At 35.6% G+C, this 14,507-nt stretch overlaps 1 protein-coding gene across 1 annotated transcript in view; it reads left to right on the top strand.

Annotated features, from left to right (window-relative positions):
- Nucleotides 1-10,656, top strand: part of LOC143547381 (alcohol dehydrogenase-like 4) — a 30,662-nt gene extending 20,006 nt beyond the window's left edge. The window contains exons 4-10 of the mRNA XM_077038821.1: nucleotides 9,006-9,334; nucleotides 9,424-9,506; nucleotides 9,613-9,688; nucleotides 9,794-9,855; nucleotides 9,994-10,089; nucleotides 10,167-10,325; nucleotides 10,543-10,656. Coding sequence (XP_076894936.1) covers nucleotides 9,006-9,334; nucleotides 9,424-9,506; nucleotides 9,613-9,688; nucleotides 9,794-9,855; nucleotides 9,994-10,089; nucleotides 10,167-10,325; nucleotides 10,543-10,656 — 919 coding nt within the window. The remainder of the gene's footprint in view (nucleotides 1-9,005; nucleotides 9,335-9,423; nucleotides 9,507-9,612; nucleotides 9,689-9,793; nucleotides 9,856-9,993; nucleotides 10,090-10,166; nucleotides 10,326-10,542) is intronic.
- Nucleotides 10,657-14,507: the final 3,851 nt, after the last annotated feature.

The raw sequence follows: 14,507 nt of genomic DNA, 5'->3' as shown, positions 1-14,507 counted from the left end.
AAAGTCCGAGATATTAAACAATTTACATTTGAAGGTGGACTCCTTTGCATATCACGATGGACTGAGTTTAACAGAAAGTTTGGATAGCGTATTTAGCCCCAGGACTTTGATTAAATGCAATTAATGCATGAAATAGATTTGTAGTCGAGTTAACACACACCATAAATGAACATGAATAACCAACTTTTATTAATAATAAAGATCCGAATTAATAGGAAACAAATACAAAAATGACGAATGTCACATACATATAAATATGGTCATTTCGGGATATAAAAAAAACATTTCAGTTAAACGTTGTTTAGAAGGAAAATGGTTATTCAAAGTTATGAGAAATTTAACAAGCAATTATATTTTATTATATCATCTAAATATTTCAGATGAATAAATAATATGCATTTGTATAGTATATATTATGGAACAATAATTACAAAAAAAAATATCTATTCTCCTAGAAACATGTGAAGTACACATGTTAAGCTTGAAATTAATGGTGAAGGTGGGATGACACATGTCAAGCTCTAGTGTCACATTTCATAATATTTTCAGCATCTCACAGTTTAATAAGATTGGTTATGAGGACACTTAAAAAAACTGTAAGAAAGATTAGGGGAATTAAAAGGAAACATCTCAAATTCTAGTGCCACACTTTCTAATAATTTCACATATCATGATTCTTTTAACTTAATCATAAAGTATTCTTAGCATTAGAAATAAAGTTTATATTGATTCATCAAAAACTCAAAATCTCTTTCAACTCTCACGTAAACATGAGCCCCTTCTCAAGCGTTGCTTCATTTTCAACTAGCCCCTCGTGTCTAGAAAAAAGTGACAGTTCTAGTCGAGCGTAGGAAGTTATAACTATTAGCTCGTAATAAGTCGTTAAAGTTATTCGAGGTAACGATGTAAGCCAATGCTTTAGTGAATATGCTAATCTAGCTGAACCCAGTCTAGGGTATGGTCAAACCTATACATAAAATTGTACATTATTTTATGTAAAGGGTTTTGACAAACATAGAAGTTTCTTCATCAGGAAGAAACGTTTATTTCTGAAAAGAAACATGGTTTACCGAAAATAATTCTCAAATATGAAAAAGCGTCTTTTCAAAAAAAGATTTTCAAAAATAGTTTTAAATATAAAACAAATTAATGTTTTATCAAAGGTTTGAAACTAGCTATAAACCAGACCAACGAGGGTCTACAGCTAGATCAAAATAATATCTAGATATTTATGCGTACCATTAACGAAAGGTCTTGCATCAGAAAACAGATATTATTAAGTTTACCGAAACAAATTTGAAAGGTGATACATTAAACCTTTAAACTTTTAAACAAACTGATTTACTCATAAAGTCCAGACAGGCAATTTGTTTTAAAGAGTTTGAAAACGTTCATACGAGATAATGAAATCCCTAAAACATTATAACACAAGATAGAAAATAAAAACACTCTGACAAAATGCACATGTGTCTGGATCCATATATAATTGACAGGTAGCAGACATGCTATGCGTAAGTCTCAAACCTTATCTCCAAAGGGCAAATCTCCAAAAGAAATGTTGGCTTATGTGGGTAAATTAGTGGATATGCCTCAGGGGACAGAGCATATGCACTGCTTAGCTGTATATATTTATATTTTAACAAAATATTGAAACTATATTAGAGACAGTCAACGATTCACCAGCATATCGCTGACGTATTTTCAAAACTGTTTTACAGGAAACCAGAAAGACTGATGATAGATAGTCATTAGATGTTATATGATAGCTTAGATGTTTGAACTTTTAAATAATGTAAATAATGTTTTCAAATGCATGTTTTGTAATATCAAACATGTATCTAAAACCCAAGAATTTATAAAAGAATATTTTATTTGAAAGACTTCCATTAAATGAATGCAACTCTTGTGTATTTACAAAACCGGTAGAAACTATTGGCCACATGTCTAGGCCCTCGAGGCCGGGTGTGACACACAATGTTGATTCACATCAATATATCAACTCCTTTAACTACATTACTTAATTTTTATTGTTTATGACCAGTAAAAAAACATTAAACAATAAGTTCAAAATTTAAATGTTGTTAACCAATTAATTTTGGTTAATTCATGTATTCTTGTAAAGGAGTAAATCACTCCTATTATTGTGGTGTATCTTCTGTATTTAAACGTATATTGTAATTGGAATAGACAAGCCTTCTGACTCTTTCATGGTATCAGCCAGAGTCTCAAAACCTTAACCTCTATTTCCTGTATAATGGTTGGATCATCTTCGTCCTCATACCACAATTCCATCACCACCCCTCTCCATACTCTTCTCCACCTCATAACAATCAAGCTTTCCTCTACTAATTATCTACCATGGAAAATTCAAGTATACTCGGTCCTATCTTACCTGAACATTTTAAGCCATGTCGATGGATCCACCTCTTGCTCTATAAGAATCCATCACTTCTGATGGTAAAACAAGTCCAAATAATCTTGACTTTCTTACCTGGAGGAAGCGGACCAACGTGTTATTCTGTTCCTTCAATACACTCTCACTGAAGAAGCAACGTCTGAATTCATCGGAGATACCACTACCCATCAGGTGCGGAGTTCTCTTGAATGTGCCTATGGCCACATATGTATTGATCGAATACACATACTCTGAGACTCGCTTCATCAATTAAAAAAGGGTACTTCTTCCATTTCTGAATTTGGAAGGAACTTCAAATCCCTTTCTGATTAGCTCGCTGTCATCAGACACTTTCCTACCGATGAGGACAAACACCATTGGTTTCGATGCGGCCTTGATGTAAGGCCCTGAACCCGGTGCCCTACATTGGGTGTTGGATTTACTCATAAACACAGTCTAAATATCAGAATGAATTACAACTTTTTCGCGGAATAATAAAACTTCAAACATTATATTACAAAACATAAATTCTTGTTTAGAAACATCATTCTACTTATCTTAATATTAAGCATCAAAACATAACATCGTTAACTCTCCCTTCTTCTCTTCAGATGCACAGTATTCACCTAGTGCCATGTGTCCTTCTCAAGCCAGCTCTTTCATTCTATTTGCCTGCGTGCATACTAAAAGTCAACTACGCTGAGTGAGTTCTAGTTAATCAGGCAGCATACATTGCATTCAAATACTTACATATATGCATCCGAAGATACATATTACATACTTAACCTGCTTCCCTTTCATTCGTACATACTTACATACGTTCTTACTTTCATACTTTCATACATTCATACTCTCATTCTTTCATACTTTCTTGTTTAACTTTCATATTACATACATAACTATCTCTACATTTTGAAGAGCCTTTCGCCCTATAACCTCATAGATATTATTAGGGTCTATTGCCTACATTTGCATATGTTATTAGGGTCTGTTCCCTACGCTCGCGGATATTAATAGGGTATGTTCCCTACGTTCGCAGATATTATTAGGATCTGTTCCCTACAGTCGTAGATATTATTAGGGTCTGTTCTCTATACTCGCAGATATTATTAGGGTCTGTTCCTACGTTCGCAGATATTATTAGGGTCTATTCCTACGTTCGCAGATATTATTAGGGTCTGTTCCCTACATTCGCAGATATGACTAGGGTATGTTCCCTACATTCGCAGATATTATTAGGGTCTGTTCCCTTTATTCCATACAACCATAAAACCATACATTCATTTCCTTTACACATGTATATATATCTACATACATACTCCTAACCTTTCCTTCGTGCATTCCATATTACTATATCATTCATAAAACGTTCATATAACATACACTGACCACTTAAGGTAAGTGTATTGACCAATCACATAGGAGGATGCACACTGCCAAGAAAACATAACAGAGAAAGGGGCTAGAAACTCACATGTGTCCTGTTTCTTTTTGAGTTAACTGTAATTCCCATCCTTAGTTGTCCACGACTAATTGTGTAACAATTATAAGTATCAATTATCTAGTTCTACCTATCTCATACTTCTAGGTTAGTGAACCTTCAACGAACGGGGGTTTAGGGCAGCTCCCTTGGCAGCGGGGTCTAGGGGCGGAAACCTCTAGCAGGGTCCAAGGGGTAGTGCCCCTAGCTGGGGTCGAGCTTCTAGATCATCTTGGAAAAATTTTATTTTCATTAATAAGCCTTTACTAAAAACTTCATCAGAAAATGTCTTTTTCATGATTTGAATCAAGTTCAGACGAGTCGTATCGAGTCCATTCTAATCGAGTCGAGCCCGAGTCTCAATCAAATCAAGTTTCATCAAGTCGAGTCTCAATCGAGTCAAGTTTCTCATTCAATTGATTCAAGTTTCTAATTTGATTCGCTTCATTTCCAGTCGAGTTTCTCATTCGATTGGATTCATTCCCATTCGACTCGATTCGTTTCCAATTGAGTTTCTCATTGGATTCGATTCATTCCCATTCAAATCGATTCATTTCCATTCGAGTCGAAATCCCATTCGACTTGATTCGTTTTTCATGCCTTACAGCTCTTTTCGTTTTCTTTCTTCACTTAAAGGCCCGTTTTACTATGACAACGAGTCCTGGGTCATAACCACTTCACCTTTAACAGGGCCCGAACATCATTAGTTCATTTCGACTCATCCCAAACAAATTGTTTACTAAAAATGTCTTATAACACTATAAGGCCTGATTTACCTTCGTATCAAATCCTATGACAAACCGATGTCTAAAAGCCTAACCTTTATACAAAAAAACGTACATTACGGGTTTCACTTTGGTTCAGGATCTGGACCAACACGTGGATCTATATGTATGTTGTTTGATGATGCTTGAACACGAAATCACATTGGTTCCTCTTGGATCTCATATCCTATGAGAGAATGGAGTGTTTGTGTGTGTTTTTTAGTGTGTGTATGGAGGCTAGGTGATGGAAATGAGAAAGTTAGGGTTTTAGGGAGGTTTAAGGAGTTTAAATACTCCAAGCCCATAGACCTTAGGCCCATAACCATTTTCAAGTCAATGTATTAATTCTAAGCCTACCAACCAATTCCATTACTATTTGACGTTCTTAAATAGCAACACACACTTTAATAATAAAGTTTTCTTTATTTATTATTTTCAAAACACGGATGTTACACTTGGAACTTCGTTTCAAATATTATCCACTTCTCAAAGAATGATTCTTCATGCTCCACCCTTTCATGATCTTCTAGATCAAGCAGAAAATCATGACATGTTTCTGCAAACCGTAAATGCTCAATCCACACCCCTAGCAGCTTTCTCAGCGCAATCAAATTGATTCCCTCAAAACTCCAAATACTCACGTGGCTCTTCATCTAGTCGATTTTGTGGCTCCAATCGTGGTTAGTTCTCCTATAGTAGGCGACATATCTACGTCAATTGTGCAAGAAAGATGGTCACAATGCAAGCTCTTGCCCAAATTTCCCATCCTATGGCTAACGAGCCACACAGCTAGATGCAAATTTCGCACAAGCCTTCAATGCTTAATGTAATGCAAATCCAGATTGGACAGCTGATTCCGATGTCACTACCTATATGCTCTGCTCTACCGCTGGGCATGATGAATCTCATCCCGCCACGGGTAATACTCATGTCACCTTCATAAATGGTTAATGTTCCCTTTAAATAACATCCCTTTAAATAATGTTCTTGTGGTTCACAATCTTACAAAAAAATCTACTATTTGTCAGTAGATTAACAAATGATTCACCGGTCGATGTTCTATTTTCTAATCATTTTTTTTACATTCAGGACCAAAAACAGCGGAGGTCCTCGCTAAAGGAGCTTGTGAGAATGAATTTATGTCCTCTCTTAATTTCACAATCTTTGTGCCTCTTTTGATAAATGGCATATCTGTTTAGGCCATGTCTCGTTTGATGTTATTTCCAATTTAAATAAACTTAGGCAAGCTTTTGTTAAATCTTTATTGCCTAAACCGAGTCTATGTTCTTCATATGAACTTTCTAAGGCAACTCATTTACCTTTTATTGAAAATAATAAATGATATAAACATGTGTTGAATTTAATTCATTGTGATCTTTGGGGTCCTGCACCAATCCTACTTACAGAACAATACCTGTATTATGTCATATTTGTGGTTGATTTCTCCCTTTTTTGTTGGTTTTACCCATTAAAACTCAAGTCATATTTTTACAACATGCTCATCACCTTTTTAACCTTTTTTCAAAATCAATTCACATGTAATGTCAAAGTATTTCAAAGTGACGATGGAACCGAAATTACTAATAGTTGGGTTCAAAATCTATTTCAACGACATGGTATTCTTCATAGACTATCATGCCCACATACACCTCGACAAAACGGACAAGTTGTACACAATCACCGTCACATAAGTGAAACGGGTCTAGCCATGTTATTTAATGCTAACGCACCGGCTCACCTATGGCTTAATGCCTTCACTTCGGAAACTTTTATCGTAAACCGTCTTCCTACACCTCTTCTCCACAACAAATCACCATACGAACTTCTCTTTCATCACCTCCCTCCTTTTCCACTTTTCGTGTGTTTGGATGTCGTGTCCTCCCATACTTGTGTTATTACGCCAAACATCTAGTTCCCCCTAGAAGTACCCTTGTATTTTCATTGGCTATAGCCCCAAATAAAAAGGTTATCAATGCCTCAATCCATCTACATCACGAGTTTACATGACACGACTTGCAAAATTTGATGAAGATAATTTTCCCTTCTCGAGTGTTATGTTTACTTTTGATGAGGCCAAACTTCTTTTTTCAAATTTTGCGGATTCCATTCCTACTCATAATTCCCCATCACCACCTCAAACTCCTTCCACAAACTCAATACTATGCACTCACAAATCCCCGTGCATACTTTGTCCAGATCACACAAAAAACTCCACCTCACAAACACCTTTCGGCCCACAATCTACTACAGCCTAAATCCCACCCACACATCCCCTCACTCAAACCCCATCTTTTACCAGCCAAAATACTCCACCTAGCCCATCTTACTTAAGCTCCAGCCCATTATTCATAGCCCCTCCAAACCCACCACCTAAAAACACTTTATTCTCGACCCAACTTAAAACACCATCCCAACATGCTCCCAATCTCCTTCAAATACCTCCCAGTCTCAACCTACTACCAACACGCACCATATGCGAACCCGATCCAAATCTGGAATTTACAAAGCCAAACATATTGATGACCTCACATACTTCTCCCACAAACATATCCGTTAGTTTCTTATAAACAGTCACATCCCAAAGGGTGTTAAAACCGCCTTCAAAGATTCGAAATGGGTATCAGCAATGCAAGCCGAATTAGCGCATCTACTACCAATAACACTTAGGAGCTTGTTAAACACCCTCTCAATTCAAATGTTGTTAGGTCAAATGGATATATCGAATTAAATAAAAATCCGATGGTTCTCTTGACCGTTACAAAGTCCTTTTAGTCGCTAATGGCTTTACACAAGTTCCTGGTCTTGATTTTTCGCACACCTTAATCAGTTCGATTGTGAAGGCGTCCACAATTCATGTGGTACTTAGTCTTGCCACAAGCTATAATTGGTCTCTTCACCAACTTGATGTAAATAGCGCCTTCCTAAATGGACATCTCACCAAAACCATTTACATGGAACAACCACCGGACTTTGTTGACTCTAAGTTTCGGAATCATGTGTGGCTTCTTAAATGTGCCCTATATGTTCTCAAACAAGCACCGCGAGATTGGTTTCAATGGTTAAGTACACTTCTTACTACCCTCTATTTTCGATGTAGCTGAGATGACTCGTCACTTTTTGTTTACAAAATCGGCACCGTATTAATCTACCTACTCGTTTATGTAGATGATATAAAACTTACGACAACAATCAAACCGTTATCTTAAACTTCATGACCATATTACACCGGGAATTTAAAATAAAGGACTTGGGCACCTTGAACAATTTTCTACCGTCTAGAGGTAATTTCCACCTCGTTCGCATTTTTTTTTTCAGTTAAGCCAGGTATGCATAGGACATTCTTTTTCGAGTGGGTCTTCTTTATGCCAAACCGGTCTCCACACCTCTTACCACAACAGACACATTCACCTCTTTGGGTACACCATTTCATGATCCTAGACTTTACTGTTCTTTAGTTGGTTCCCTTCAGTATCTCATCATTACACGACCTGACCTCTCGTATGCGGTGAACCAAGCTAATCAATTTCTTCAAAACCCTACAACCGCACACTTTCAACTTGTCAAAAGAGTACTTCGCTATGTCAAAGGTACACTTTCATATGGCTTAACGTTTGATCGCCCGTTAAAACATCATTAGTTGGCTACTCCGATGCTGATTGGGCACGTTGAATTGAAACAAGACGGTCAACTTATGGATACTCGATTTATCTAGGGGGTAGCCTAGTCTTTTGGAATGAAAAGAAACAACCAACCGTTGCTCGCTCAAGTTATAAATCAGAGTATCGAGCCATGACTAACACCATTGCAGAAATCATTCGGTTAACCCACCTACAACATGAGTTGCGTGCACTACCTCCCAATCGACCAACTCTCTTGTGTGAAAATAAAAGTGCTTTATTTCTAACCCAAAATCCGGTATCACATAAATGTACTAAACACATTGGCATCGCTTATCATTTCATTAGAGAATTGGTCTCCTCGGGTCGTTTACACACCAAATTTGTTCCTACCACGCTCTAGGTAGCCGACATGTTTACCAAGAATTTACCACGGTCGCTTTTCGAACGCTTCTGAAACAAACTACATGTCAGACCGCTACCTATTGGCTTGAAGTGGGTAACAGACATTAAACAATAAGTTCAAAATTTAAGTGTTCTTGACCAGTTAATTTTGGTTAATTTCTGTATTCTTGTAAAGGAGTAAATGACTCCTTTTATTATGGTGTATCTTCTGTATTTTATCGTATATTGTAATGTAATTGGAATAGACAAGCCTTTTGACTCTTTAAACCATGATAAAACCTCATTGACAATACTTTTACTTACACTCATCTATTAGTTGCTTTTGGTTTGATGGATATATGTAGGGTTGTAGAAAGTGTAGGGGAAGGTGTGGAGGACATAACAGAAGGAGATCATGTTCTTACAATTTTTAACGGAGAGTGTGGTGAATGTACTTATTGCAAGTTGAAAACCACCAATCTATGTGCAAAGTTTCGAGTTGACCCGTTACGAAGCGTAATGAGAAATGATGGGAAAACAAGGTTCTTAACACAAGATGGAAAACCCATCTATCATTTCTTAAACACTTCTACTTTTAGCGAGTACACAGTTATGGACTCGGCCTGTGTCGTCAAGATTAATCCAAAAGCTCCTCTCAACACGATGGCATTACTTAGTTGTTGCCTCTCCACAGGTTGTGATCTATATACATATTAATTTGTAATTTTAAATTATGCATCTATTGGTTTAAGTTTAATCACAAAGATTAATATGATTATGAAGGAATTGGATCGGTGATCAATATCGCGAATATACATCAAGGATCAACGGTTGCGGTTTTTGGCTTGGGTGCAGTTGGCTTAGCAGTAATAACCTATCATTTTCTTGAAATTAATATTAAGCCATAGCTTGCTATACATGTCGACAAAAGCTATTAGAAACCTATTTTTTAGATGTTATTATTGTAAGCAGGCCATACTAGGAGCAAAAACAAGAGGAGCATCTACAATTATAGGAATTGACATCAGCGATGACAAGCGTTTTAAAGGTATGGCATGTACTTGTTTAGCACATATATCTACTTCTGAAAAAATATGAACCTAAAGCATTTTTAGTTAATACACGATTTATATATCAATTTGTATACTAACAGGCCAAACATTGGGAATGACAAACTTTATAAACCCAAGCGATCTTAAAACTTCGGTACATGAGGTAAGTAACAAGTACATATGTATGCATGATTTTAACTTCTTTAACCTTTTGTAAGTACTTTTAATCATTTTATATAAATAAGTTTAAGTAGATTCAATGATGTTGATATTGATATAGTTATGCATTAAACGCTTACAGAAAATAAGGGATATGACTGAAGGAGGCGTAGACTTTAGCTTCGAGTGTGCTGGAAATCTTGATGTTCTTCGTGAAGCCTTCTTGTCTACGCATGATGTATGTCAATATGCGTATATGTGTGTACGTGTTAATGTATTTGTGTTAACTTGTATATAAATTGTTGTCGTATATAGGGATGGGGGCTGACAGTAGTACTCGGCATTCATCCGACACCAAGGATGTTGCCATTGCATCCTATGGAGTTGTTCGATGGGCGAGCAATCATAGGTTCAGTGTTTGGGGGCTTCAAAGGGAAAACCCAACTCCCTCCTTTTGTCGATCAGTGTCTGCGGGTATGTTTATTTTTTTTTAAGAAAATTTTTTTTTACTTCTCGATTTGAGCTCAAGACCTTTGAGTGTTAAAGAGACTGCCTCTGTGAACGAACGACCAACCCCAAGACTTGTTTATTTAATTTGTATGCAAGCATATTAATATATAAAATGTGTGTTTATGTTATGTACATATCTAACAACGGAGTTATTTATGTGCATGGATGTGTGTTTTAGGAGGACTTGAAGTTGTTGGAGGAGTTCATAACACACGAGCTTCCATTCAACAAAATCGACCAAGCTTTCGAATTATTTATTCTTGGAAAATCATTACGATGCTTGCTTCATCTTTGAAGTATACATAAAATTAGAAGCCATAATATTGTTAAAATAAAAATATAATGGACATTGTTGGAACACTTTTTTTGTTTTTTAATTATTGCAAAAACAGACTTGTTAGTTTGGTTTTCAGCTGATAATTAAAGTTAGGCCCTGTTGATCAATTATTCATGTTGGTTATGAAAAACATAAATAATATGATAAACCTATATATAAAACATATCTGCTACAGCAGAGAGAGTAGCCATGGTTGATGAGAATGATCCAGATGACATGATAGTCAGCTTTGTCGAGTTCCCCTTTAGGATGTATACTAGTGATGGGGATTGGGGTTCTTGATGAAACTGAATTATGAAGAGAGAGAGAGAGAGGGATCACGAAATTATTATGTGAGGGTTAGGTTTTTGCTATGATGTTAATTAATCTCTTACGTGTATTTATATACACCCAAGGGGAAACCCTTGATTAGTAAGAAAGGGTAATATGGTCCACCAACAATTACCTAGCTAATATAATAATAAGGTATAATTTAATTATTTTGATATATTATTATATAAATGATAATGATGGCCATACATAAATATTATCCATATATTTATTCTTACATTCTCCCATTTGGCCGACTAATCATTTATTATGACCATCAGATTAGTCTACAGATTTTAACACTCATTTTAGCTTTAAGCTCAAACTGAAGCAGAGAAATACAGCCATTGAATTGAAGATCAACTCAAGACCTCCATTAATCATACTGCAACCAAAGTAGTTATGATCAAAATTTATAAGTAATCCTTTCAAATATTTGATTTGTATACTAATTTGTTTATATGTCATTACGCATGCAGAACATATTAAGAGATATACAAAATCAAAACTGAAGAAATTTTATTAAATAAAAAGTAAATAAGTGCAATATGCAATTAAATAAGGTCTTCAGTAAATCCCATATTAGAAATATGTTTTTCAAAAACTTTACATTGGAGACCTTTAGTCATTGGATCCGCTAGCATATTAATTGTACTAATATGCTCAATACAAAGTTTATTTTCCTCAACTCATTCACGCACGAACAAATACTTTGTATCAAGATATAAACTAGCTCAGTCGAACTGTTACTATTAGAGAAACTAACAGCAGCTGAATTATCACAATAAAACTTCAGTAGTCTAGAAATGGAATTTGACAATTTTGAGTCCAGAGATCAGATTTTTAAGCAGCATTCCATGACATGTTGCATTATAAACAACTAAATATTTTTCCTTCATAGTGGAAGTTGTCGTTAGCTGTTGTTTGTGACTCCTCCATGAGATGGGCCCGCCTACTAACATAAAGATATACCCCAGAGTGGACTGTTTTGCCATCTTTGCATTTAGCAAAGTCAAAATCAGTTAACCTATCACTTTTAAATTATCACTTCTTCTATAAGTTAGTTTGTATCCTTTCGTCCTTTGAAGATAACGAAGCACCTTCTTAGCTGCTTTCCAGTGTTCAATGCTAGGATTAGTCTGATAACGTCCTAACATTCCAAAAATATAAGCAATATCTAGGCAAGTGCAAACTTGAGCATACATAAGGCTCTTGACTACTGATCCATAAGGTATCATTCTCATTTGCTCCTTTTCAACCTCTATTTTCAGACATTAGAATGCACTGAAAACGTCTCCTTGAACTACTGGAGCTGCAATTGGGTTACAATATTACATCTTGTAACGAGTAAGGAAACGATCAATGTAGGCCTTTTGAGATAACACTAAGATCCCTTTGTGTCTGTTTCGGTGAATTTCGAGTCGATAACATAAGAAGCATCTCCGAGATCCTTCATGTCGAAGTTATGCGAGAGTAATTGCTTCGACTCATGCAACATGTCTAAACTATTACTTGTCAATAAAATATCATCTACGTAAAGGACAAGTATAGTAAAGTTACTCCCACTCATCTTGAGGTAGGTGCATTGATCCACTTGATTTTTTGCAAAACCTTGTTTCTTCATAGCTTCATCAAACTTTAGGTACCGTTGACGCGATGCTTGTTTCAACCCATATATTGACTTCTTCAGCTTATAGACAAGATGTTCTTGACCTTTAGGTTTAAAACCTTCAGGTTGTTTCATGTACACCTCTTTGTCTCAATTGTCGTTAAGGAAAGCGGTTTTTACGTCCATCTGATGCAGCTCTAATTCAAAATGAGCTACTAGGGCCATAAAGATCCTTAATGAATCTTTTCAAGAGACAAGTGAGAAGGTATCTTGATAGTCAATTCCCTCTTTTTGAGTGTAGCCCTTTGCAACCAATCTCGCTTTATAGCGTTCAACGTTCCCATTTGGATCAAGTTTTGTTTTGAACACCCATTTACATCCTAGGGTTTGACACCGTTGGGCAATTCCAAACGTCATTTTTCTTCATGGAGTCAAGCTCATCATTCATCGCTTTATTCCATTCAGAAGACTGCTCACAGCTTATGGCTTCATTATAAGAGATAGGATCATTAAGCTTTCCAGCGTCAGCTTCGGTCAGGTAGGTGATATAATCATCAAAGTTAGTAGGTCTTCTGGACCTAGATGACCTCATGAGTTGATTAGCAAGTTCAGCATTATCTTGGTTTTGAGTATTTGATGTGCCTTCATTTTCTGTTATAACGGGTTCTGAGTGTGGAGAAGTTGGTGCAATAGGTTTAGTTGTATTGGGTACAAGAGGAATAACCGGAGTTACAATAATCGATGAGTCCCCCCTGCATCTTGTATTCCTTACAATACTTCAAAAGGGTTAGTACTGCTCCCACTGATCTTATAATCCTCCAGGAACACGTCACCCTTCATTTCTACAATACGAGTGACATGGCAAGGACAATAGAAACGATAACGCTTTGAATTTTTAGGATACCCGATAAAGAAACATGTAACATTTTACGGTCAAGTTTCTTTAGGAAAGGGTTATAAAGTTTTGGCTCAACAATACAGCCCCATACTTTCATATAATTAAGACTCGGTTTCCTTCATGTCCAAAGTTCATAAGGAGTTTTACACTCTGTTCCCGAGTTTCATTTAAAGAAGAAAAGAAAAGGAAAATGAGGGACGAAAAAATATGTTGTGTTCCCAAGTTTCATTTAAGAAAAGAAAATGAAGGAAAATATAAAAGGGGTGTTCCTGAGTTTCATTAAAATAAAGAAAAGGAGGGGAGGGGAGAGAAATGATGAGTAAAATAAGAGAATTTGTATCTTTCCAAATTGGAAAGATTTGGAAGGAAAGTAAATTGAAGAGAATGAGGAGATGCCAAAAGAAAAGATCAGATGAGAAAACTTTCTTTTCCTTGCTTTTCTTTTCATAAATGAACTCGGGAACAAAGTGTTAAGAACAGACTTAAAAGGAACTCTATTAAGTATATGAACGACTGCTTTTAAGGCTTCAGTCCAGAGGAATATAGGTAAATTAGTGTAGCCCGTGTAATACACAGGTGGTTAAAAAAATGCAACAAAAAATTAAATTTAATAATAGGCATAAATAACGATAAATAAAATACCTTATGGATTCATAAGATATAAATAACAATAAATAAAATTTTATAATTCATAAATTTATAAAAAGCTCATTTAATACAACATTTAAAGTTATATTTGTAACTTTATTAGTAATTATATAAGTGATAATAATATTAAAATTAAATAGCTTATTAGGTGTAAATTATAATTTTGGAAATTGTTGTGGTGAAACCCTATGTGAGTAGCTTAATTAAATGTCATGTGAAACTATGTATTGCTTTAATACAGTAGTTAGATTTGGGAAATTGAGAAATCAATTTATGATTGAGAAAAATAAGGAAACATAATTTGAAATTATGAATCAATTAATGAAATTAAATAAAATTTAAATA

The sequence above is a fragment of the Bidens hawaiensis genome, unplaced genomic scaffold, assembly GCF_021521415.1.
Source record: "Bidens hawaiensis isolate Kalapana, Puna unplaced genomic scaffold, B.hawaiensis_p1.1 tig00000905_1, whole genome shotgun sequence".
Classification (NCBI taxonomy): domain Eukaryota; kingdom Viridiplantae; phylum Streptophyta; class Magnoliopsida; order Asterales; family Asteraceae; genus Bidens; species Bidens hawaiensis.
This window is presented reverse-complemented; position numbering and strand designations above follow the sequence as displayed.